Source organism: Neurospora tetrasperma (assembly GCF_000213175.1).
Source record: "Neurospora tetrasperma FGSC 2508 unplaced genomic scaffold NEUTE1scaffold_81, whole genome shotgun sequence".
NCBI classification, from domain to species: domain Eukaryota; kingdom Fungi; phylum Ascomycota; class Sordariomycetes; order Sordariales; family Sordariaceae; genus Neurospora; species Neurospora tetrasperma.
Window position 1 is genome coordinate 2,138,298 of NW_009799179.1, and position 26,477 is coordinate 2,164,774.

The 26,477-nt window shown below is 45.9% G+C and overlaps 5 protein-coding genes across 5 annotated transcripts; 2 read left to right on the forward strand and 3 right to left on the reverse strand.

The window, feature by feature from the left end:
* Positions 1 to 8,238: 8,238 nt before the first annotated feature.
* NEUTE1DRAFT_118568 (uncharacterized protein) lies at positions 8,239 to 9,569 on the forward strand (the record flags this gene model as incomplete). The annotated part of the gene is made up of 3 exons (XM_009857225.1): positions 8,239 to 8,418; positions 8,506 to 8,960; positions 9,125 to 9,569. The coding sequence occupies 3 exons, from the start codon at positions 8,314 to 8,316 to the stop codon at positions 9,375 to 9,377; spliced, it is 813 nt and encodes a 270-aa protein (XP_009855527.1).
* Positions 9,570 to 10,680: 1,111 nt separating this feature from the next.
* NEUTE1DRAFT_89662 (uncharacterized protein) lies at positions 10,681 to 12,626 on the reverse strand (the record flags this gene model as incomplete). The annotated part of the gene is made up of 3 exons (XM_009857226.1): positions 10,681 to 11,347; positions 11,435 to 12,261; positions 12,331 to 12,626. The coding sequence occupies 3 exons, from the start codon at positions 12,470 to 12,472 to the stop codon at positions 10,916 to 10,918; spliced, it is 1,401 nt and encodes a 466-aa protein (XP_009855528.1).
* A 215-nt stretch (positions 12,627 to 12,841) lies between these two features.
* NEUTE1DRAFT_118569 (NADH/ubiquinone oxidoreductase) lies at positions 12,842 to 14,191 on the forward strand (the record flags this gene model as incomplete). The annotated part of the gene is made up of 3 exons (XM_009857227.1): positions 12,842 to 13,074; positions 13,299 to 13,547; positions 13,767 to 14,191. 2 exons carry the CDS (start codon positions 13,358 to 13,360, stop codon positions 13,823 to 13,825), a joined length of 249 nt encoding a protein of 82 aa, XP_009855529.1.
* Positions 14,192 to 14,340: 149 nt separating this feature from the next.
* NEUTE1DRAFT_149556 (uncharacterized protein) lies at positions 14,341 to 22,644 on the reverse strand (the record flags this gene model as incomplete). Its single annotated transcript, XM_009857228.1, has 4 exons — positions 14,341 to 14,544; positions 14,620 to 18,971; positions 19,029 to 19,967; positions 20,031 to 22,644. 4 exons carry the CDS (start codon positions 22,642 to 22,644, stop codon positions 14,512 to 14,514), a joined length of 7,938 nt encoding a protein of 2,645 aa, XP_009855530.1.
* Positions 22,645 to 26,080: 3,436 nt separating this feature from the next.
* Positions 26,081 to 26,446, reverse strand: NEUTE1DRAFT_52022 (uncharacterized protein; the record flags this gene model as incomplete). The annotated part of the gene is made up of 2 exons (XM_009857229.1): positions 26,081 to 26,253; positions 26,371 to 26,446. 2 exons carry the CDS (start codon positions 26,444 to 26,446, stop codon positions 26,081 to 26,083), a joined length of 249 nt encoding a protein of 82 aa, XP_009855531.1.
* Between the last annotated feature and the right edge of the window lie 31 nt (positions 26,447 to 26,477).

Consider the following 26,477-nt stretch of genomic DNA (forward strand, 5'->3'; position numbering starts at 1 on the left):
GGGAAATATATAGCCTTTAAATTAAATTGCACTTAGAGGCGCCCGCCCGTAGGATAAAAAGGAGTATTATAAGGGTTCGTCCTTATACAGCTAAATATTATCAAAATAATTAAATCTTTAATAGATAGCTATTATAAATATTCTAATTTATTAAGTCTCTCTATCTATTTATCTTACGGACTATATAAATTGTATTATTCTACCCTTATTAATAGCGGGTATACTATACTTAACTTTATTAACCGGCGCTTTATTTTCTAATATTAATTACCTTTCTTTAAATTATCATCCCTTAAATTATTATACTTTATTAATAGTTAAACGAAAGGTAGTATTACTTATTTCTCTAAGTTAATAATGTAAGTAGGCGTTTATTGCGAAGTTATTAATTTATTTATTTATAACCTCGTTGAAAATAATCTTATTATTCTCGGTTATCCCTAATTAGTATATTACGCCCCGGGCATCGACTAGTTTAATAATTCCTTCTACTTTAGGTCTGCTTATAAATAATATAGCTATTTCCCTTACGGAACTATTAATTATTATACTCCCTTAATATTTTACTACCTTTCCCCTCCTCTTTTTAATACGCCCGGTATTCGTCCTATATATAAAAAAACCTTTATATAAGGAAGTATCCGACGAAGGAGAGTTAAAACCGGTACAAGTAGAGTCCGTCCGCCGCCTATTTATTTTTACAATTATAAAACGAATTACTTATTAGAGGTTTAACCGCTTTAAAAACTGAGTAGCTAACCGATTAAATACTACCCCGCTCGGTAAGACTCTAACTAGCCCTAATTAAATACTAATATTAATAGACCTCCCTTTGAATACCCTAGCCCGCCGATTAACGCTATATTGGATTATTAGAGGAGTTTGTACCGGAATTATAAACTACCGGTCTCCGACTCGTTTCTATAGTACCCCTAATAATCCTGTTAATTTTAATAATATCCGGGAATTCTCTACTATAAGCTTTAATTAATTAGTTAAAATGCTAAAGCTTTAAATTATTTATACTATTAGGGTTGAAATGGAAAAGGATATTAGAAGGATAATAGAAAAGGATTAAGCGAGGGACGAAGGAGGCGTCCTAAATCCTAAGAGTATAAGTAATAATTTAATAGAGGAAATAATTAAAGAGGTTTTAATAGGTTATAATTAGAAATATAAGAGGTTATTTAATAATAATTATTATTAATAAATTAATACTTTAGCTAGGAGGGGAGATACAACCGCCTTACGCGTAGTAATAATCGTTAATTCTATTTAAATTAATAATACTAATAATAATTTCCTACGCTATGAAGAAACTATTAACGAATATTTTACTACTAATAGTATTAATATTAATAAGATTACGTCCGAAAATGTTACTAAATTCTACGAGAAAGTAAATAAGCCCCCAAAGACCAACGCCGAAATCTAAACTAAGCTTTTTAAGTAGTACTAGTATTATATTAATACTTTTAAGTAAAAAGGTATAAAGGTCTTCCTACCTAACCGTTCGTACGATTTTAAATTCGAACTCTATTTAGGAGCTTTACTATCCGCTATTTGCAATTGCGTTTTTAATTTAAACGAATTTAATGTTATTAAAAAGTAAATTAATAATAACTTTAAAAAGAAGTTTATCCGGCCGTTATAATTGGAAGCCTTAGCGCCGGTCTTATTTATTAAAAAGCCGGGAGGTAGAGTCCGTATTTATATTAATTATAAAAGTATTAATAATATTACCCTTAAATCCCGCTACCTACTACTACTTATTAAAGAAACCTTAGATACGATTTATTATATTAAGATTTTTACTAAATTCGATATTATTACAGCCTTTAATAGGATTCGTATTAAATAAGGTTATAAATGGTTAACCGCTTTTATAATACGGTTTAGTTTATTTAAATTCCTAATTATTCCTTTTAGTTTATAAAGCGCCCCCGGGGCTTTCTAGAATAATATTAATAATATTCTGTATAATATTCTTAACGTTTATACGACTGTATATTTTAATAACGTTTTAATTTACTCGGACAATGTAAAGGACTACGAACAGTATATTAACAATATTTTCGACCAATTGGTTAGAGTAGAGCTTAATATTAATATTAATAAATACGAATTCTATATTATACGTACGAAGTATTTCGGCCTAATTATTACGCTAGAGGGTATTAAAATTGATTCTGAGAAGGTTAAAGCCGTAATTAAATAGCTAGCCCTAGAATTTAAGAAGTCCCTCTAATCTTTCCTCGGATTTACGAACTTTTATTAACGGTTTATAAAAGACTTTTTAATAATAGTAATTCTATTATATAAATTTATAAAGAAGGACGCGGCTTAGGTATAGAATAATAACTATTAAAGAGTATTCGAATCCTTTAAGTAAGCCTTTATTAAAGGCCCTATTCTAAGGATTTACAATTAAATTAAAAATATTATTATTAAGACGAATACTTCTAATTAGGTTGCCGGCGGTACCCTATTATAGTATGGTAATAATAGCGTTCTTTATCTTATAATTTACTATTTAACTAAATATATTTCGTAGGAATATAATTATAATATTTATAATAAGGAATTATTTATTATTATTAAGGCTTTAGAGGAGTAGAAGCTAGAGTTCGAAAGAGCCTAGTAGCCGTTCGATATTTTAACCGATTATAAAAATCTATAGACTTTTACAATTAATAAGCAATTTACCTAGAGGTATATATACTAATTTCAATTCTTATCTTAATTCAACTTCTTAATAAAATATACGCCGGGCTTTAAGAATCTACGCTCTAATACTCTAAACTATAAAATTAACAACCGCCCTAATAGTAAAGAAGACGGCTGCCTTGTCGCTCGTAAGAGACCTTTATTAAATCCTTTATAGTTTGAAGATAATTATTTCAAAAACCCCGCTACTAATTTTTCGCTATATTTACTCAGCCCCAAGGATTTCAATACTAAATCTACCGACGACCTTATCTATATAAGCTATAAGACTTCGGTCTTCTTCTAAAAATTAATATTATATTTAATAAATATATTACGGCGGTAATAGTTACTAATTATTAGGAAGGTATTCTATAGAGCCTTCTCTAAGTGCTACGTTATTAATAAGATAATAAAATAGAAAGATAGAATAATTATTAATCCCTATAATAAAGACTTTTAATTATAGTTAATTAATTACTAATATAATACTCCTAGCGCGGGTTACCCTAGCTGTAACGCCTTATATAAGCTCCTATAATACGATTTCTATTAGAAAGGGATATATAATAATATAAGGCTCTTTTACAAGGGCTACCTCCTATATACAAAGATTAAATTGTTTAAGTATAGCTTTACCGGTTATTTTAAGCCTATAGCCGTCTCCCTAACGCCCTAGAGGGACGTTTCAGTCGATTACGTTACCCTACTATTAGAAAGTACCTACTTCGGCCAAACCTTTAAATACGTCGCTATCGTCGTCAACCGCCTTACAAAAATACATTACTATATTATAATTATAACCCTTGAAGCCGAAGAATTAACTGACCGTTTTATCGACCGTATTTATTTTATTTACAATTTACTAACTAATATCCTATTTAATAGAGGTACCCAATTCGTATTACAATTTTAAATTACTTTTTATAAGAGGTTATCCGTCGTTTACAAACTAACCTCCGCCTTCTACCCGTAGACTAATATATAAATTAAATGTATTAATATAGAAATAGAATAGTATTTAAAGTTCTATATTAATTGGGTATAAACGGATTAAGCAAAGTAATTAATATTCGCAAAGTTCGCCGGCAATAATACTATCTCCTTATTAATAGAAATTTTACTATTCTTCGCTAATTATAATTATTACCCTTATATAAGTATAGAACCCCGTACCCCGCTACTACTAAATTTCTCGCCGGTTTAATTTAAGGAATACTATAAAGCTAATAAGCTAGTAAACTACTTCTAAAAAATATAGGACTTTACTATCCAATAGACCCGCCGTATATAAGAACGTTATAAGGATAATACTAATAAAAAATATATTAATTCCCTTAAATATTATATTAATAATATAATTCTCCTAAATATAACGAACCTCGCTAATACTCGACTATATATAAAGTTCTCCCCTCGTTAGGAAGGCCCCTTTAAAATCGTCCGTACCGATTTATATATAGTCTACCTCTCCCTACCCGCTAATATAAAATACTTACTAATCTTTTATATTTCTATAGTATAGTTTTAATTGGGTACGGGACTACCCGGTTAAAATACTATAATAAATGTAAAGGTAAATAAAGGCCAGGTAATAATACGAACGGACAATTAAGAAGAATATAAGGAATAGGCCTTTAAGAAGTTTATTAACTATATTCAATTAAGTAGTAACGTATATTAGTATTACTACGTTAAATAGAGGATTAGAAACCCTACTTAAGAACCGGTTACTAATATAATTAATTACACGTACTACCTCTAATAATTTTATTACGAGAACCCGGCTAAATTAGTACTACCAGGAGTCCGGAAAGTCTTCTAACGCTTCGCCTCCGACTCCCTATCTACCCCCGCCCCTACTCTAATACCGGAGCCTCCGCGTTACTACTTTGCGCGCCTCCAGTAGGAAACGGCCTCCGTAGCCGATATAAGGCTACTCCCGAATATAGTAACGACGGTGCCGGTTAATATAACGGTTAATAAGGATAAAAAAGATAAGCTATATTTAATATTTAGTAAAATTATACGACGGTTAATAGATATATAGTTTAGAAAGCTATCCCTAACGTAATTAGTAGACTATAATCGATTTTAAAGAGGGAAATTATTATTATACGTATATATAGGACTTTTTAACTCTATAAGCTTTTTTTGAAGGAGGATAATATTATAAGGTTAGCTTATAATATAATTATACTATACGCCTCCAATCTAGAGCTATCGACGGCTCTAATTACGTACAATCCTACGTGTATATACGTATACAGACTAGCCCAAACTAGGCTCTCGCCCATATAGCTAGTCCTCTACGTATACTTCCCTTCTCCTCCCTCATATAATAACGTATATCCTACCTTACCCCCAACGGTACCCTCTCGCCCCGTAATATTTAATATAGTACCTTAGGCTTGCGGGGATTAGTAGGAGGTTAGTATTACTATACTCTACCCTATAGAAAGAAAATAAGCGGGTTAAAAGTTTAAGGATATATTTAAACCGCTTAAGTTAGCTTGCGTTAAGGAGGGTTAATTGGGTTGGTTAATAGGGATTACTAACTTTATACCCAGGGTAAATTGTAGATTAGTCGTACTAGGGTTAATTATAATACCGGGTTTCAATCCTAATTTGTTACAAAGATTAGTAAAGGCCGTTATTAAGGTTCGGTTTGTATCCTTTATTGCGTTGTGTAGTTACTAGTTATCGGTCTGCCTAGCTGCCTTTAATTATTTAATTAGGTCGGTAAGACCTTCCAAACGCGCCGTTATAATTTTATTTTATTAAAAGAAGTATTCTAACGTTAGTTTATTATTTCTTGGGACTATAAATAGTTTAACAACTTTTTTACTTAGATTAAGGCCGGGTATATTTGTTTCGTCTACGGGGCTTGCTGCTAGTAGTATAGCCTTACTTTTTTCTTTATTCTTTAAATCGGTACTAGTATTTATTTAATTAGGTAGGAGACTTATTATTTATAATTGTATGCGTTTTACTACTATTTGCGTTTTAGGTCAGTTAATTACTATTTCGGTTAATAATATTATAATTTATTTTTCGAAGTCTAGAAAGTTCTCTACTACTTTTTAGTATTCGCTTTTATTAGAATTAAAGTTATTATCCTCTTTTTTATTAATATTAATATCCTCGTTAGTCCAGTTATTTTTTGTTCGGGTGTCTTCCGTCCGGTTATTTTGTAGCGGAGGGGGGTTTTATTATTCGGATATCTTGGGTTGAAAGATATTAATAGAGTTTAATTAATTACTTTTTCTTAGGGTTATCTTTTAAGAATTTAATTAATAAGTGTTTGGGTTCTTAATAATCTTGGGGGGAAAAATTATAATCGTCCGAAGGATAGTTATTATAATTTTATAGGGAAGAGAGTTTAATAGTCGCCCGAAGGGTAGCTACTACTTCTTTTTCGAAGGATATACTAATTGTTCGAAGAATAGTTATTAGGGGGAAACCCTTAGCGTTGAAGCTATTTAGATAATTTTAAATAAGTCCGGATCCGGGTAGTAAAATTGCGTTCCAATTGCAAAGCGTAATTGAAAGGTAGGGAATTTAAAGCGCGTTATTAAATGTACATTAAAGGTATAAATACTAGTACTTACTTAAAGAGTATTATTATTGCAGGGGGGTTTTATTATTTCTTAAATTTACTAACAGCGACCTTTAAGATAGTAATAGATCTAAGTTTACTTTAAGTCCTTTCAAAGAGAGCTACTACTAGGGTTTACAAATTTAATCGATAGTTGGAATTAATACTTTAAAAACTGCAATTAATTACTGGGGGGCTCGACGTTGTAGTTACAATTACTATATAATAGCGTACTCTAGGAGTATATATAAATATTATAATTAAGTAAAGTATAATATTAAAGAAAGAGGGTGTAGCCGAAGGCTTATACTAGTAGTTGGGTTAATATACCTAATTGCATATCGCTTCCTTATCTAATCTAAAGTAGGTTAGCAACCCGCTACCGGCATGCGCGGCCCTATCGGACGGTATACTCGTACCGCGGGTGCCGGCCCGGCAGGTAGGATGCTTGCCGCGGGCTGGAGTTATAGCGATATTGTCTAATATTATAGATCTAGCTAATCCGGCATTAATAAAATTCGTTGGTATAGTAAGGGATTTAGTATTTATTGCGGGAATTAGGATTTCGATTGCTACTTTATTATATAACCCGTCTTTAATTAGTCTATATCGCCTACTTTTTAATAGTATTACAAAGAAAGAATCAGAAGAAAAGTTAGAATATAGTAGATAGATTATAGTAGATTTAGGAAGTAAAATAATTACCTTACAGTAGTTCAAATACCAGTAAAGGGTTATTACCTCTTGTGTTGGGCTTGCGCTAGCGTAGGTGTAAAGGCTTATATAGTATACAATCTTCCTAATTTGTATATTAAGTTAGAAGTATTTTAATTAATTGAAAGAGGGGATTCTTACTATTAGGTATAGATTTAAGTTCGTCGGTTGGACTAGGGAATCGAAGGGTATACCCTTTAATAGGGACCTCCCTAACGTAAAAGGGCGTAGTACTGTAATTAGGGCGTTAATACTCTTCTTACGCATCTTTAAAATAGATAAACCTATCCTTCTCCTTTACTTTAGTCGGTTACGAGTTTGGGTTATTTATACTTATAATAGTAGCGTACGGGATAGGCAATATAGAGTAGACAAAGAGACATTGGGCAATCGGGATTTAATTAATTTAGTATAGTAAAAACTATACTTTTCTGGGTATACAATGTGCGTATGGTAGAGTTGCACCGGGTAGCCTTAGTGTACTAGAAATGTATATGTGGGCCGGGAAAAAAATGGCGCGTTTTACGCTTAAAGAGATAAGCTTGAAAACTTAACCCTCTGATATCTGACCCTAACCCTCCTTCATCTCATCAAACACAATTTCAATTTCCAAAGTTTCAGCTCCAACGGAAATCAGGGGCAACAACAAAGCGCAGCAGGGGACTGGCTGGTGGATCTGCTACTGGTCAGCCCCTGCAGAACGAAAACGACCCCGCCCCAGAAGTGTGGGTCCTGTCACACCCCTCCACATGCTTGAATCTTGTCCTTGTAATGTTTAGAGCTCTTAACTCGCTGAACTCGGCTGTAAGAGGATGAGATGGATGTCTCCTAAGGTTCACTTAGTATCAAGTAATCGTAGGTGTCTAAAACGTGGTAACAGTATACTTGACGAAGCTGTTGACTGTCATCTCCATAGAGGACATCTATGTACATATGTACGGTATACAACCGCAAACCTATCACATCGTGTACTTACCGCAATGGTGGGGATGATTGGTGCAGGTACATCGCTCATCCTCTCCCCCAAATGGCAACAAACTGCAGCGAGGTGTAAATAACCAGGAAGGCAAGTGGAAGGTACCGAACACGTTGACCGCCTCGGGGCCCCGCTCTAGTGTAATTTACCTTGTCCTCGTCCATTGACAACAATTGAGGCAAGTGATCTGAAGAAGTGTACATTGTCGTCGCAGCGCGGCGTTTATATAGTTGGCCATCTCCCCCAGCTTTGTACACTTTTCAGGGTTTATTACTTGTCCTTTCCCCATCTTCGTCCACAACACCAAAACACCATCACAATGGCTGCCGCTGCCCCCGTCACCTACCCTCCTCTCGAGGAGCGCCCGCTCAAGAACACCATCTGCTTGTTCGATGTCGATGGCACCCTTACTCCCGCGAGACTGGTACGTTCTCTTTGCCCTCTAAAGCTGCTCCTTGAATCCGGCCCTGTTGCCTATGATCAACTAACAGCCCCCCGATCAACCTATCAGACCGTCTCGCCCGAAATGCTCTCCCTCCTCTCGGCCCTCCGCCAAAAATGCGCCATCGGCTTTGTCGGCGGCTCCGACCTGGTCAAGCAGCAAGAACAACTCGGCTCCTCCTCGGTCGACGTCACCACCCTCTTCGACTTCTGCTTCGCCGAGAACGGATTGACGGCCTACAAGCTCGGCCAGCCGCTGCCGTCCAACAGCTTCATCAAGTACATTGGCGAGGACCAGTACAAGGAGCTGGTGCGCTGGATCCTGCACTACATTGCCGATCTGGAAATCCCCATCAAGCGCGGAACGTTTATCGAGTACAGAAATGGCATGATCAATGTCAGCCCGATTGGCCGTAATGCGAGCACGGCGGAGAGGAACGAGTTTGAAAAGTTTGATAAGGAGGCGGGCGTGAGGAAGGAAATGGTGGAGAAGTTGAGGGAGAGGTTTGGGCATTTGGGTTTGACGTATGTATTTCTGCTCTTTCGTTTTCCCTTGTCTCCCGTTTGGTGGTGTCCGCTGCGCTCGGCCGTTTTTTTTTTTTTCTTTACCTCGCTTTGCTCGATTCCTTCCCCATCTCTTTCCTCATTTCCTCAGCGAGACAACAAGCTAACAGAGAGACGGAAAACAGCTTCTCCATCGGCGGCCAAATCTCCTTCGACGTCTTCCCCACCGGCTGGGACAAGACCTACTGCCTGCAGCACCTCGAGAACGAGGCCAAGAAGGCCGGCGGTATCACGTACGACACCATCCACTTCTTTGGCGACAAGACCTTCAAGGGCGGTAACGACTACGAAATTTACGAGGATCCTAGGACTATTGGTCACTCGGTTACCGGACCGGAGGATACGGCGGCCGAGCTGAGGAAGCTTTTTGACCTTTAAGTTTTGGGGGTCAGAGGTGACCTACCTGTGAAGCGGGTGGGGATATGATGATGGAAGAACAAAGTAAAAACCTACATAGGGATGAAGATAATTGGTAATGATGATTTGAAGACACACAATGGAGAGTCCTCGGGAACGATATGATGTGATGAAGTGGTTGTCCAGAGGGTGAAAGCAATCTGATATCCTGCTCCTCAATTTCCACTAACAACGAAAAGGAATGCAGCCGTCATTGAAGATTCACAAAGGTATTCTGAACGAGAAATAACCATGCAATCAGTCTTATCCACCAAACTCTGGTCCTCCTCCTCCCAACCCACTTCCTGTGATCCCACTTATCCTTCTCCCTTACCCACTCTCATTCTCATTCTTAGTGGAGAAAGCAGAAGTGATCGAGGCTGATCCTTCTTTCAGTTATATGCCATCATGGCTGTTACTGATGAACTAATCGCGGGTACTAAGAATGAGAACTTGCTTATATGACTCTGGTCCCCGGCGGTAAAGAAAGGTCCTGCGTGCGGTGAGGGAGGTGATTGTAGACACGTAATTAGTTAGGAAAGGATTCAATAGGGTCCTTAGGTATATAGTTTTCGGTATGAATTTAACTGGTGATAGTAGGCCTTATATTGTGTAGGACAGGGTCGAGTTACTTAGACTCAAGAAGAAGGGGGGGGGGGGGGTATGTTACAGGAATTTCTTATGGTCCTTTCATAGTCTCTTCACAATCCTTTTACAATCTCTTACTATCTCTTTATAGTCTCTTTAAAATATCTTTGCAATCTCTTTACAATCTTCTTATAATATCTTTGCAATCTCTTTACAGTCTCTCTCCAGTCTCTTTACAATATCTTTACGTACTCTAATCTCTTCAAATTGTAATCAGTTTCTTCATACTTTCCTCGAGTAGTCTCTTCACGGTGGCCAAAATCCTCAGAAGGTCGGGAATAATTCGATATGCAGTCTACCAAAAAGAAGTCTGGACCGTTCCCGATCACAAAGCACCATTCCATTTCCCGTAGCTCATGAGTCCCCGCACCGTCTTTCACTTTCCATCATCTCCGGGCTTGCCGTCTCGGGGGTTCACATGTATGGTCGTCCTAAATTCACGGTTCAGTCCGATTACAGATTTAGTTCTTGCTCGGTTCCTTAACATGTTGATGTTGCTTTGTTGTTTGTCTGCTTCACATTTAGTCAAATCAGACACCTACAAAGGAGGCTGTGCATGAGGGGAATTTGGTGCCAACGACTTCACTGCGTAGAGGTAGCCTTAGAGGTACGAAGCGTAGAGGTATGGTCCGGTAACTCGAATGAACAACAAAATTGGTTATGGCCCTATATCTGGTTTTCGAAGGCCCTAGCATCTATGGTCTCTGTGTGTTCCACTGCTGGTATATAGCTGTTATATATCACACAAGAGATGTATGCTAAGAAAACCTCATGATTACCATCTCATCTTTTTCAACTCTCTATAGCCCAGTCATCGCATCTTTTCAGATTACTACTCACAAAAGTAGTCCCCTCCAATCACATACCTCTATCTACTGTGTCTTCTTAACAGTCACCTTCTTCCCCGCATCAACAGGGCCACTATACATCCAAAGCGCCACAAAGCCCAAAAAGCCCACGACCGTAGAACCAAGACCGGCAATCCACGGCCACGCGCCGCTGATGACGTAGCTGCGTGGCCACTCGTCGTGGGCCATGTGGCGGACCGGCACCGTGTTCTTCTCTTCAATGTGGGACAGGAAGGGGCGCTTGTAGTTGACCATGAAGTTGAAGATGCCGTGCTGGTCCGGGGTGGTGAAGACGGTGTGGTAGTGCACAGCAGCCAGGCGGTGCGATTCCTCCTTCAGGTTGAGTCGGTGGAAGGGCGAGAGCATGGAGAACTCGAGCTGGATCTCGTCGTGTTCGGGAACGTTGAAACCGATCCAGTGGTCCCAGGCGAATTCGGAGAGGGAGATTGTGTAGGACTGCGGGGGTTTTGAGTGTTAGTTTTCTTGTGACGGAGACAATGGGAAGGGAAGAAGGACAAAGGGAGAAAATGAAGAGAGACATACCACATTGTTCTTTACCCGGTACATCTCGGGGTTAGAATCATTCGGCGCCCCTTCCTCCTCCAAATGGTGCTCCACCCAGTTGACCTTCAACACGCCAATCTCCTGGAACGTCCAGCCGCTGACGCGCTTGGAAAACTCCCGGTTGAACGTCTGAACGACCGGCTTGCCGTCCAGCTTGGTCACGCTGGCATCAAACCACTTGTCCTGCAACATCTCGGCCGAGCCGACCACCGTCACGCGCGCGTTGTTGCGCGCCTGCATGGTGGACACCAGCGAGAGCTGCTGGCCAGCCGCGAAGAGGTCATCCCCGTTAACCGCCTCGGCCTGCTCCTTGGGGTTGTAGCTGTAGGCGGTACGCGGGGCGCGCAGGATGGGGTTGAGAAGCTGGCCATTGCCGAGGATGGCACTGACGCCGCGCGGGAAGGCGATCAGCTTAGTGCCTGCGCCCTCGCTGAAGAAGTCCTTGATGCCAGCACGGATGGGCTTGGGAGGCGGCAGGAGCAGAACATCGTGTTTGTCAGTGGCGCTAGTGATGTCGTAGTTGAAGTGGTCAACGACCAGGCTGTTACGGTCGGTGGGGAGGGTGATGTCGAGCTCGGAGAGGAGGGCGACGAGCGAGGTGGGCGTGGTGGTGTTGGCGCTGAGGGCGAGCAGGATGTTGCCCTTGGCGTTGACGAAGTCGTGGAGGGTCTTGGGCGTCAGGTTAGGGCCGAGACCCTTGGTGCGGACGGGCAGGAAGAGGACGTGGTCGTAGGTGCGCTCGCCCAGGTTGAAGAGGGTTAGGGAGTCGCTCTTTGGTGTTTCGTACGTTATCTTGAATTCTCGTTCTGGAAGGCAAGAAGCGTGATTAGCGCAACGGTCTCGATGGTAATACGACACACTGGGACTTTACTGACCTTCTAGATCAGCGAAGAACTTGGAGTAGGTGGCCTTGTCTGCGACATCGTCCAGGACAACCAGCAACCTGTTGCCAGATGTGCTGATGGCAGCCACTGCGCTCGCCAGCGCAAGCAGCAAGAAGGATAATAGCGTCCTCATAATTCGTCCCTTATTGTTATTTGGATCCGGGGAGGGCAAAAGAAAAGGACTCCAGGAACTCAGCACATGGGAATTGGTAAGGTGTTTAGTTGATAGCTGGAGATTATTTCCCCCGTTTCAAGTGGAATGCTGTCGTTCAACACCCAAGGAAACTGAAGTTGTATGTAGGTAGCTGTGTTCAATGTTCCCCAATCGATAGCGCTTGTAGCTTCCAGCATACGTAGCCGTTTGCCAAGACCTTCCTGATTGTGACCCTGGACGAGTTCACTGGCGCTGCGAAGCTGCTTGAAAGCAACAACCTCCTGCTCGGTACCTCGACACCTTGAAGTGTGGCCCGAGCTTCTTTCAAGACAAGCAAGCGTGGGATAACCCCGGTTAGCACAAGTGGATCGTCGTGGATTGCGCCGCAATTGAATCAACTTCCTGGACCCTCCTGGCGGGGGGACGGACGGCACACGCACGGCCGCTCTCATCTCGAGTCTCGAAATCGCAGCAGCTGCCGAAGCTCTCAAACGACACGCCCGGACACCGACCACGCCGACGACGACGATAGCGACGAGAACGAGTGTCCCTCATTTGACAGGCCACAGTCAGGGCTAGATGTAAGTACCTATGTCAGCCTACAGTACCAGCAATACCTAGCCTCCGAGTCGCAATCGCAACAACCATCATCAATCAGCCCATCAACCCAAGTCCCGTCCTCGCAACTTACACCACCAACCAACTCCTCTATGAACTCCACCACCACCGCCGCCCCAACTCCCACCACCCACCGCGTCCACGAGTCAGTTCCACTAACACCCCGTCCGTCTGTCCGTCACCACAGAAACGAAAATAAAACAAATACTCCATACGCAGGCAACAACGGACGATAGATAGACAAATATGTCGGGCACAATCCCTCACTTCTGGGCCCAGCCCTTCCGCTACATTCGCTGGTCCGCCCGCGAGAAGCCCGCCTACTTCTACTCGTGCGTCATCGCCGGACTCGGCCCCGTCTTTTTGACGGTGGTGCCACCTGTGCGCAAGTACTTTGGGGATGTCAACCCGGCGCCGATTCCTGTCACTTATCCTAGTATGTCTCTCTTTTTTTCTTCCGTTTTTCTTTTTCTTCTGCGATTTACGTTTTTATACCTACGTGTTTTACCTGCGTTACGTTACCTCCTTGTCGAGATTATATATTTTGGAGTTGATTTTGGCTCGAATATATCATGGTGGACGCTAGAAAGAGGACTCAAGGTCATCGGTCGAATAGGAAAGAGGCTAACCAATGTTGTTACTTGGAAATTATTAGTTCCCACCGGGCCTAGGAAGCAACTTACGGGTTTTGATGATGACACCGAGGAGGCATAGAGGCATGATGGATGTTAGGTGTCGATTGGGCTAATGCTGGAAGAGAGAAAGAGAGAGAGAAAAAGACAATCACCACCAAGCGGAGAGACAGTACGCTGTTGTTGTGGACATGAAGGATTACAGAAACTTCTCAGACGACGTAGACGGTTGGAGTTTGGAAGGAAATATCAGAATACAGGATGATATATACCAGACGAAACGAGTTCGATCGGTTCCCCTCTACCTTTCAATATTCCAGTGGTTGACGCCGGGGAAACGGGGTGACAGGAAGTCTAATATGTCGCGGGCTATAGAACTTGATATCTATATATTTGACTAGGAAATCTCTAGGGCGGTGATAATAGGTACGGCCTTGAGGGTCTGTGTAATGTTTTCCCGGCAGATGGGATATATCTCCAAATCAAATCGTGCTCTATCGATACTCGCGATTAACAACTTTTCCAACTTTTTAAGCGGCATGACACTTCTTGCTAACTTGCTTTTCCCAATGGCACAAAAAGCCACCACCAATAAATGTAAATCGCTGTTCCCTATATCTATGCTTCTCCATCAAAATGGTGCCTTTCCCATTTCCATCAGAACTACTCCTCTTCCTCTCCTACCACCCACAAGAAGTCTTCTAACAGCTTACCATCGTCGCCTTCACATCTGCTTTTCCATACTCTGATATATACAGCCCTGTCGCACTATCGCTCCCGCTGAATCAGGTTCCACTCATACTACAAAGCTGTTAGCTTCCAGCCTCACTCAACCACAAACGAATTCAAAGAAAAAGAAAGGAATAGAAAACTCACCACGCGCCCATCATCATCGCCCGTATAAACACAACTCGGCATCGGCGTAATACACGTAATCGCCGCCTCCACATTTTGTCCCGTCTCGCTCTTGGTATTGATATGATCCAACCTCCTGACCAGCTCCAGCACCCACCTGCTGCTGCTGCTGCTACCTCCCGAAGCCGAAGCCTTCTTATACTCTGCCACCGTCTTCCTCCACACGTTCACCCTGCCTCTCTTGTGGCCGGTGAACACCAGGTTCTCCTCCACCCACTCGTTGCCGCCGCCGCCGACGGTGCTGGTGCTGGTGCCTTCGTAGAAGGCGCATGAGTGAATGTAGTCGTTCGTGTCACCCTCGGAGCACACGTTTTGGTCGAGGATTAGCTCGCCGTTGAGCGTGTAGAGCAACACGTTCGGCCCGCTGCAGAGCATGATCTCGCCCGTCACGTCGTGGATGCGCGCACACTCTACCGGTCTTGCCAGGGGCAGTTTGCGGATGAACTCGAGGCGGTTGAGGTCCCAGAGAAAAGAAATACCATCCTGCGAGACGGTGACGAAGGTGCTAAAGGCCTTGGACACGGCGATGGTGGTCACGGGCGTCTTGTGTCCGAATAGGGACGAGCGCGGGACCAGCTCTACGGGTTTGCCGGGGCTGGACTGGACTGTGTACACGGACACGACGCAGTCCTCGCCGGCGGTGATGAGGGTCTTGGAGTCGGCGAAGGTCAGGGTGGAGATCTGCCCTATGTGCAGGTTCTCAAAGAGGCCGGCGGGCTTGCGGTCGTTCGTGAAGAAGAATCGCACGCTGCCGTCGGCGTAGCCCCATTCGAGGAACTTGTCGTATTGTGGGGGCAGGTTCAGACGGAAAGGCGAAGCGCAGAGCAAGCGGTCCAGCTTGGGTGCGTAGATTAGGGACGACACGCGTTCGTGGCTGTCAAGAAGGGGATGCGGTTGGTTGGTCAGAGCGTGGACGGAGGTGTCCAGCCTCTTGATGGGACACCTTGCGTGCTCGCGAGCGGGATGGGGTTTTGTGAACACCTGGTGTGGTGTCTGACCAAAGTTGTGAATGATGTTCGTGGCAATAAGACGCTCTTGGGGATCAGAGATGTTGTCCAGGTCTTTGCCGCCCTTGTACGATAACGGGTGGAACACATTGCAGGCTTCCACCGCCGCATCTCCGCGCTGCTTGTATCCGAAAATAAGATCGATCCACTGGTGCAACCTCTGACTGACATACGGACTCTCGAGCGCTTCACGGTTTTTGGCAATGAAGATCTTGGGATCTCCCTTGGCCCAGGGTGGTAGAATGACATTATCGACCTTGCCACCATCGCCCTGACGAGTGCCAAAGTTGTACCCGTTGATGTTGGTCAGAAACTCGGGAAGGTAGAAGAACTCGGGAGTCAGTTCACGAACGTCGGTACCGTTGTCTCTTGAAGCGGATGCCCAAGCACCCTCGATTGAATAGAAGAGTCTGTCAGCGTGGTCAAACGAGCCACCCTGCATCAGGATGAATGTCTGCACGAAAGGAGGCAGGCGAATCAAGTATGACGAAACAATCATCGCTGACGAGTAGTGGGTACCATAATGGTACGGTTGTTCGTCCATCTCAGCCAAGCTTTGGTACTTGGCCATGAATGTGTCCATACGACTCTTCGTTTGAGCGCCCATGGGCTTCGAGAGATCTCTGAACGTGGCCGGGTCATTCAGATCGAGTTCCTCGCTGGTATAATCTGCCAGCACCCAAGGGAAGACGGGATACTGCGTAAGATCATTGAAGGTCCTGCCAGCCATGGTGTTGACCAACATCAAATAATGAAAGTTGGAAATTTCGCCCTTTTGCCACTTCCTCATCATAGGGTTCCCAGCAGAAGAGTTAAAGATGCTTCCAAACTTCATGCCCAGAGTCTGCGGTGCCTCTTCACTGAACTTGAGACTTTCAAGACGCCAGGCATCTTCCGGCGTGGGTAGCAAGTTCGGGCCGTTGCTATGAGGCGTCTTGTTCATCATTCGGCTGTAGATCTCGTCTCTCATGGCAGAGTTGAGAGCTGTGAATAGGTAACTCCTACCATCAGTGAAGAATATCTCGATTGCCACATCGCGGAAGAGGAAGCGACGTTTTGAGACACTAAGGACATCCTGCCATCTCCAGCTGCGCGACTCTTGATCTGTGCGGTTCTGGCCTTGCCTGCGGTCATTGCTCTGACCGGAGATCATAACAGAGAAAGGGTCGCGCTCTTCCGGAGGTGCTTGCCAGACATTTATGATCTCTCCATCGGGGCTCTGGAAAAGGTTATCCATCAGGTACAAAGCTTCCTTGCCAATGATCAGTATACCCTCGGATGCATCCAAGCCAATGATGCGAGAGATGTTGTAGACGTTCTGCACTGTGTCACCTTGCTGTAGTCGCCGCATGACCTTCCGATTCTTGTCTTCAAAGGTATCATCTTCCTGTTCGTTCGGGTCATCCACAAGCTCGTAGTCATCCTCTGGTGAAACGCTTTGTTGGTCAGAATCGCCTGGCGCAAATTTGGGCGCCAGGTTTGTGTTGGAGTCACTTGGGGGCTCGGCTCCGGCTTTGCTCTGCGGCTGGGCAACGGATGAAGGCGCGCGGCTCCTACGGCCAGACGACGAGCTGTCACCCGCAGCTAGACTTGAAGCTGGAGCGCCGCTACCAGCATTTCCCCTCGGTTGATAATCCGGTTGTTGCTGTGCAGCATAATCGGGGAGCAGGCGGAGACGCATGCGATTCCGACCCTCCGTACGATCAAGCTTCCATTTGATTTTCTGCTCCTTGGCAAACACCGCACCAGGCCGGTACAGCTCGCGCTCCATCTTTGTAAACGATGAAGCCAAAAAGGCATTATCATCCTGCTGGTCCTGCTGGAGCCTCTGGTGTTTGAAATGTTCAGTAAAGTAGATGCTCTTCATCCACGCGTTATTGCTCATCTCATGCCGAAGCAAGATGCTATCGCGCTCCATGGCTTCGGTATGCCATTGTCTGAGCTTATCTTTGCGATTCCTCATCCGCGACCTAGCGGTGTCTGCCGTGCGCTGGTTCTCGGCACGCACATAGTCCTCCCACGCCTTGGACATGCCACCGAAGAACAAGATATCGAGGGATGACCGATAACTGTCCACCCACTCAAGAAACGATACATCATCCAGCTGGGTGAGCCTTCTGAAGCCCCTGGCTAGTGGCTGTTGATCAGGGGTCATAAACTGACGAAATAGCATCGATGACTCCTCGGGCTTCTGAACAAGCATTATCCGCCACAGCATTGCTGCCATGAGACGAATTGGTTCACGGGCGTCGACCAGCTTGTTGTAAAACTGATACCAGAGAAGCTTCATAAAGTCGTCATCCAGAGACAAGCAGTTAAGGAGGACGGCTTGCCAGTAAAGGAGTTTCTCCATGATCGACGTGGCCTCTTGGTCAGTTGTTTGCGGGTCATCCATGTCGGACAGCTTCAGTAGGACAAGCTTGAGGAACGTTGTCCTGATCGTGTTGACTGCAGAACTGCAAAGTCGGACACTCTTCGTGCTTGAGACATCTGGCCGCTGTAGATACTCCAATAGTGTCCCAGTGAAGTCAAGCATGGTCTCAGCGCCATTGATGAACCAGCCCTCAAAGATGGCCTCGGCCATGTGCATGTTGAGGCGTGACATATTCTGTAAAACCCTAGGTTCCAGAAGCGCCTTCTGGTCTAGTTGGACAGCGTTTCTCAGTTGCGTAATGGCATTGCGTAGGATGTAGGTTTCGAAATACGCCTGATGCTCCTGGAAGCCCGGCGGAACCTTGAGGAAAAGACCGAATCCCGTAAAGTCCTTACGTGATAAGATCTGGTCGTTGAAGACGCTGATGATGAGTTCCAGGATGCTCTCCAAAACCACGTTGCTTACTTGCTGAGTGGCAACCTTCTTCTTCGGAGACATGACGTGATTGAGACGGGAAGGTGGAGGAGACATGGGTTGATCTTGAGCTACGAGGATGAAAGACGACGGCCTGCGCAAAGGTGTACCGCGACTTTGTCCCGCTGAAGGGTTTGGCTGCTCAGCCACGGCAGTATTGGTCGTTCGCACGATCGGAGTTGCTGATGATGATGACCTGACCACTGGCCGAATAATCACATCAATTCCGTCGAAATTGAGCGGGGAGTCCTTAGATCCAAGTTCAGTTTCGGGTGAGACTGGGTCAGCACTGACGACAATGGGATACAAAGCAGATAAAAGTAGCCGAACATAGTCTGATGCCAACGCGAAATCACGAAAGCTCTCGGATCGGCTGTACATATCTGCCATGAAACGGACAACCGTTTGCAAAATGCTCGCGTGATTGACGACTCTTTCTTTATCGGGCATGGGGGCTCCTGTAAATCTTTCGTTAGTCGCGACAATGGAGAAAGAAAAAGCTGGATCAAGCTTACTTCTGGATTCAAGGGCCTGGCCCAACTCCATAGATCTAGCTCTAGGTCTCGTATGAACCGCAGCTAGATTGCCCCCAGACGTAGTGGCCCCGCTGTGTTCGGCTGCTGGTGAGTCCGGATCATCCTGATACCTAAGAACATCCCTAAGGCCGTGCTGCAGCATGGCAGTCATAACCGGGAGCACGTCTGGGTATACCACTTTGCTGTCTCCAAAGATCTCCAAGAGGCTGAAGAAGTCGAACGACTTGTCAAAGTCGATTTGGGCGACATCGTATCCAAAGAGGATACTAAAGAGGATGGCCCAAAGAGTGGGAATGTCCCACCAGTGTTTTAACCGATGTGCCATGATCCAAAAGCCACCGGTCTTGGAAGCGAACTTGGCTGTGTAGCTGGTGGGTTGGGTGACAAGCAGGCGAGCGAGGATCTTGCATCCATAGACGACAATTTCGGGATCGTTTTCGGCGAGCAGGTAGAGTAGCCACTGGCTCGTCGTCAGCACGAACTCCTTTTCTGAGCCCTTGATATCAATCACCTTGTTGGTCACCGTCTTGGCAAACCTGCTAATGTCCACCGAGTTGTTCTTTTCGCAGAGGATCCTGGTGTACATTTCCAGCATTTTCACGCCGAGCTGTTTTCGTGTGAGCATCCTCGAGCCATTGCTGGAAGACGGCCCGCTATATTCGGGAGAAGGTCGCTTGGCGGTATAAGGGCCGGGGCCGGGGGTGACTGATCGACTAGCTGAAGAAAGGGCTCTTGGTGTTCGCGGCAATGAGTTTGCAGGAGTATGGAAGGTATAAGTGATGAAAAGAGCAAGAGAGCGATAAACTTCGGCACTATAACTACACCTTATCAGGGCCTCGAATGAGGTCAGGAAGTGTGGTAAGATGTCTTCGGAGATGGTTTCCGTCTTCAAAGCGTCTAATAGCCGCTTGATAATACCTGTATCGAGGGTAGTGAGTTCCACAAGATCATTTCTCCAAAGGATGGAAGGCCACAACGTACGCATGCGTAGAAGTCTACGACTATTGAATTGGTGGTGCTTGCTGTTTACCGCAAACGTAACAAACTGCTTGTAGTATAGCTCCTGTATCATGGGTGCAGATTTGCGCCAGAAGTCGGGGTCGATCAAAAGGATGCGATAGGCAAGAGGGTTCACGATAAACGACTCAATGGGGTCAGCATGATTATAGCCAACAAAACTCAGCACAAGGCTCAGCAACTGAAAGGTGAGCCTGGTCTTCTCATCGGGGCTCAGTGAGAGCCTCCATGAAGGATTGTCAGAAACAGATACGCCATATCCCAGTTTGGCACGTAGTAACATGCTCAGGATGGCATAGCCATTGTCTCGTTCCATTGCCTCGCTGTTTCTCCAGCTATGGGTGATGCAGTGGAGCATTATCTCAACGGCACGCACGAGGTCATCACCTGTGGTGGTCCGCTCAACAATCTTAAGAGCAACGGGTGTGAAGCCGGCCAAGCGCCAAAGATTGTCGTCGAAGTTGTAGGGAGTAGCAAGGACCGGGTCGCCGGTAAGAACTCCAGAACCATTGGCTCTTATCAACGCGTCATTAATGCAGGACACGGCTCCGTTTATCGCAACAGGAGTCCCATTTTTAGTGGTTGAGTGCAACAAGTTGGTGACGGAGTGCCGAGAGAGAGATCGAAACAGCGTTGATTCCATGAACTTTCCGTCGGATCGGAACACAGCTCGTGGAAGTATACTCAATAACACCTTGTGCTCCGGAACGATAGTTCCAGCCTTGTCCCTGATAGCTCTCAGGATGTCCGACACCTCATCTTTGCCAGGATGGAAGATTTCATTTCGCAGACCCAAAGCAGCCGAGGCCTCGTAAGTCTGGAAGCTACCAAGACAATCCTGGAAGTTACCTTGGTAACGAGGTCCCAGTCGGTAGTGCACAGCTAAGAGATCATCACTCATGACATCCTCGAACAAGTGAGCAGAAGCAAGTGACCACTTTGAGTGTACAAGCCCCGGGCCGACTTGAGTGGCCAAGTCTCGAGGAGTGCCCAGGAAGGCCTGCACAGGGTTCGTTTTGTTGGCATTAGACGTGAAAGATGCGAAGCTGTCGGTACTGGCGTTGGAAAGTGGAGGTGTGCTCGGGTACGATGAGCGTATCTGTTCGGCGAACTCTCCATTTACAAAAAGACTCGCTTTGCTCGTCATCAAAGTTTTGGGTTTCCGATGAACGATGGCAATGTGATACCACCGATTTGGTTTGAAGACAACCGACTTGAATCTGACACTGGGTCTTGAAGACGTTACTGACGTCTGAAGGATGAAGTTCTTTGTATCTTTTTCTAGGTACGCCAAGAGGAAACATGTTTGGGTAGAGTCGAAGACCCCGAAAAGCGTTGTATGAGACTTGGGGTCGAACCTGTCAACACGGACCCAAGCAGTAAATGTATATCCAGGCGCTGATTGTGGCGGGAAGGTTCTGCCGAGACTAGGTAGCTCGATAGAGGCATGGCCATGGAGTGAGAGGTCAAACTGCACAAACGGAGGACCATTGTGCTTTTCCGACATGTCCAGGCAAAACTCGGACATGACAGCGTCCTGGCGAGAGAGCAAGAACTGGGCATCTGCAAGCTCGTCAATTCCAAGCGATATCAGCTTTCTGCAAAGCCACGCAGCGTCTTTCTGCTCTGCCTCTGCAAGCAGGCTGTTCTCGGAAAAGAGCACGCGCAAAAGCCGGGACAGTATGCCAGTTCCGTGAATGGCTGTTAAGTTGTAGAACGACACAGAGGCGACGCATGACAAGGCTGTCAGCACGATCATGGAAGCGTGGCTGGCCGCAGCACCCTCAGCTCTCGGAATGGACTCCCAAAATCCCACAATCGTCCGGATAATCTCTGCATTCTGAATAACAGTTGTCGGCCCAATAATGGCTTTCAACCTCTCCTGAATAATGACCCAGCGCTCAGCTTCTGTAGGTTGTAGTTCCACCTCTTCTTTTTGTCCCGGTACTTCATCCTGTTTATCTGATTCGAGCTCGGTCGGCGTCTGTTCGAGTGCTTTTCCTTCTTCGGCAACGGAGCGGCACAGCTCGTCGAGACGTTGATCATCGAGGGAAAAAGAAAGCAGCTTTCCAAATAGCTGACAGTTTGTCCAGAGATCCGAGTCGCCTCCTCCAACCCCAATGCTGGCGATTATCTGCTCCAGGGCCTCCCAACCTCCCCCTTCAACCCTGTCCTGGAAATAGCGTCTATTGCCGGGGTGTCCTCGGAAGAGGGCCGATATGGTGGCCAGGATGACATGTAGCAAGTCGAACAAGCCAACTCGCTCGGATTCGGTGCGCTTTTGCGGGTTATAGAAGCCCGAGAATGATCGCAGGACATCGAGAAGGGTCTGGAAGCCGTGCAGATGGCGGAAGTCGTCTTGTGGTGGGGAGGGAGGTCGCGCTGCTGCTATATGTTGGTGTATCCTTCTTATGTGGTCTATCAGCTCGTCTATGTCGGGATAACCGTTGGCTCCCGGCGCTTTCGTCGTAGCTACAAGACGGTCGAGGAGGCTCTGGAGGACTTCAGCCGCCTTCGAGGTCTGGGCCGCCGAAGCCGAGGTCGACGACCGGTAATGCCGTGATCGCACGGCGAGCATCGTGTAGTCTATAGTAGAGTCGTGGTTCGGCGACGAATGTGTGTTTGAATAATCATGTATCAAATGCCTAGGTAGGTCGACGTTGCGAAGTCCCTAGCACCCAGCGCGGGTCTAGGGGTATGTCTAGGACGGCCTTCATGGAAAGACAACGGGGCAATCTCGAAAATGGTCTGAGGAGAGCCCTCACAGCACCATCCCCAGCTCAATGCCTAACGTAGCCGGGATGCAGATCGAAAAAGCATCCACCGCGTGCCAAGCGACTGTAGCCAGGGGGTCCAGCCTCCGTACCTAGGTGTCTTTTGGTTTCAAGCTGTCAATAAGATGGACGGCTGCAATTGTGTGTTGTCGTCTTGGTTGTATGGCAAAGGCGGGGTGGCCGGATTGGGATATCAAAAGGAAAGAACAGAAACAGAATGGAAAGACTGGTTGGTATATAGTATCACAAGAAGATAGAATTGCTGGTCTGATATCCTTGGCTGCGTGTGGTTTCTGTGATGCCCACCACGCGTCCCTAGAGGCATCTAAGGTGCGGGTCGTGCAAATAAGATTGAAGCTCCCGTCCTCTCGTGTTCAGCCTCGAGCTACCCAGGCAAGTGGACGGTTAGGTTCCATTGCGGCTTCTACCTCTACTTCCGATGACAGGAGCCAGCGAGCCCCTGTAATGTTGGTGCGGTTCAGTGGCCCAGTGGTCCATATAACTGTACACTATAGTGGATATGGATAGCGTAGCCTTCTGCCGGCAAGAGCGAGACGGACGGCGGCTCAGGTTGCCTGGCTGGAAGCGAGAGGCGTACTTTACCTAAGTTGTAGCCCGGGCGGGTAGCCCACTTGTGGCGGTGCCTGCCTGATACGGACTTCAGGGGACCTAACTTCCACTTCGCTTGACTTCCTTCGTTGCGCAACAAATTGCCTGTATTTGGACTTGTCATTTCTCGCGAGATTGAAACTCCGCCAAATCTGGACCCGGACGTGAGCAATTTGGGTTCGGATGATACCAAGCTTCCATGTTCGTTTAACAGCGCTAGGTGGAATCGATTACGGGGCAGAACCGCAAATGTCCGTGCTTCCACTACAACTTAATGTGGATTTTGACATTATATACCAGGTATTTCAGGTACGGGAGGCAGTTCATGAATGATACCTTGAGCTCTAGCAACTGACTGTTTTTGACTCTTCTCGTTGAGATTCTCATGCATCTCCAGTTTGTGGTAAGTGAACTCGGAACTGGCTTCGGTATCCTGGACGATGTCAATGAGGTTGGACTGACGTGCACCGAAACAACATGATACTTCCCTTTTTATGGCGAGATTTCCATATCGTAGGTCTCGCTGACGCCGATCTCGTAGCATCATGGTTGCTGCAAATGTACAAAGGCGTTGATATCTTGTTGCCTAAGTGGATAAGCCGAAGTTCGACGTTCATCATGGCAAAGTGGTTTCTCAAGAACTTGTAATGTGCTTGGTCCATACTGTCCCAAAATATTTCGGTGCCCTCCCTTTATAATCTGGAGGGTAAGAAGAGGCAAGTACCTAAGTAGCTGGTCTTATTCTGTTGCATGCCGCTTCGGTGAGAGGTCCCTGCAGTAAACGAGGGTTTTCGACCGAAATGATGTTCACGATAACCACAACGACAATAACCTCAAGGCATAGGAAACCACTGTCGCGCACCTACAATGCTTAGTCAATTCGTAATACGTCTTTTTGGTTGTTGTGGTTGCTAGCTATAAATGGCAAAGTGGCTTGAGGCTTCCGTTCTTATGTACAGTCTGCACAGCGTCTTCACTTTCCGGATCAGACTTGTTTGTATCTCTATGTAGGTGTAGGTCGACCTTCGAGACACTGGCCTTTTCTGTTTGGACGATTTCCAACTTCGAAACAATAGGCTGCCGATGACTCTTTTGTATTTCATTGGCAAGGCGTTCTAACAGCATGCACGTGAGTCTCGTTATTGACCGCTTGATATGGTGAAATCGCCAGCGCATCCGAAAGCTAAAAAGGGCTGACCGCTTTCTGGGCAGGATTCCCACAGTTAGTTCTAGTGTAATAGGTAAGCTCCCGCGTCTCAAGTCAACACTGACAACTGTCATTGTCATCAAGAAGCCTGAAAATCGAGCAAAATCTCACGTTCACTTTATAGCGTATTGAGAAAGCCATTTCGAACAAGAAACAGCTCTCTGAAACATTTGCCAACAATGGTTCAACGTGCAGCTCTTCCAACTTCCAAGACACTGAGCGAGGTAGACTGTCTGTTGCTCAAACGACCATTACATCACCCCTTCCGGGATACTGATTGGTAGCTGATAACAGCCGAAACCGATAACGAACCCTGGTCGGCCCCAGCCTCCACTTACGCGACACGCTGCTTGCCTCGTCGTGCCTTGCGTTCTAATGCGCCGTTCATTGTCCACTCATCCAACGCACCACTCGCGTTCAGGTCCTGGACTAACGCGACAATTACGGGGCTGACATCTCCATTCGCTCGTCTCATACCTCACCGCTTCCGCTATCGAGGGAACCAGAGGGGAGCACGCAAAAGGCAACTTGAAAAGCGGTGTTTCCAGGCCCCGGAGGGTTATCTGCTGACAGATAGCGCTATGATGTAATCATTGTCGAGTCCCCAGAGCCATCAAGGTTCCGGCTTCAACGGGCTAAGCTTCTCCGAGGCCGCAAGGGTCCATTGGCCGTGGAGCCTGGCCACTCCCAACACAGCCGAAGTCAACAGGATGGCATTGTCCAAGAACTCGGTTTGTCGTCGTCGTCGTCCTTGCTGCAACTGAATTGGATGCACTGATAAAGGCATCAAAGGCGTGAGCCACTCGAGCCAAACTCAATCTTCTGGTGCAACACAGTGAGATATGACCGCTGTCACCTCCGGTCTGGTGCTCAGCATCAACTGAGTCAGAAGGGCTCCGTGCTGTGTTGATTGTGTGGGGGACAAGGGGGCCTCCTCCTAGTTCCTACAACCTGGCACGTGCCGAATGCCAGATGACCACTTGAACTCCAGTTCCGGTGCGGAGATCCCCCGCCCCTGGCTTCCACTTGGCATGTTGGCAAGCTGGATTGGATTCGTAAAAACAGTGTCGGATCGCTTGCGAAAAGACCAATCATTGAGATCAGTCGGTGACCTGCTTATTAGCGAGCCGATACTGATGAAGCGAGGCGTCCTGAGCGAAAGAGCTAGGTTGTAGACCTTTGAGGGGACATCTCTCTCGCTAGCCTGCTCGCCTGCACTCACTGATCAAGGTACCATGTGCACAGTATGAATTCGTTCGACAGGCATGCCTAGTAGTAGTGTGAGTATCGAGGTGGAATCAGTGTCTCACCTGTCATGGTACGGTTGCGGTTACTCGCAGCCTCGGGCCCTCCAAGTTCAAAGCTCCGAAGCTCAATATAGCTTCGCGAGATCTACCAACACAACAGGATGACCCCCAACTCTCTCAAACCGATACGACAGGACGTGACCACACGTATGGTTGGCGGTTGACGATCTGGGTGGCAGCCTTGCCGGGGAAGCGTCGCAGGTTGTTGGATGGCCAGATAGATGGCTCATGGTAAAGATGGATCAGCGATATAACATGTCCATATCGAGATAGGTACTGTATAGGATAAGCTAGCGTAGTAGTGCAGTGCGTACGACAGGTGGGAACCCGCTCCGTTCACTTAGTTTGTTGTCACCTCATCCAGACCCGTAGAGGTGCCATACTCCTACCTGCGGCTTGACACCTACAAACCACTTGCCATGGAGCCATCCTCCTCATCCGTTGTACTGGGAATGCGGCGACCTTTGCTTGGCTGTTGGCCATGGTTATTAGTCCTCTTCTCGAAGCGTTCGAT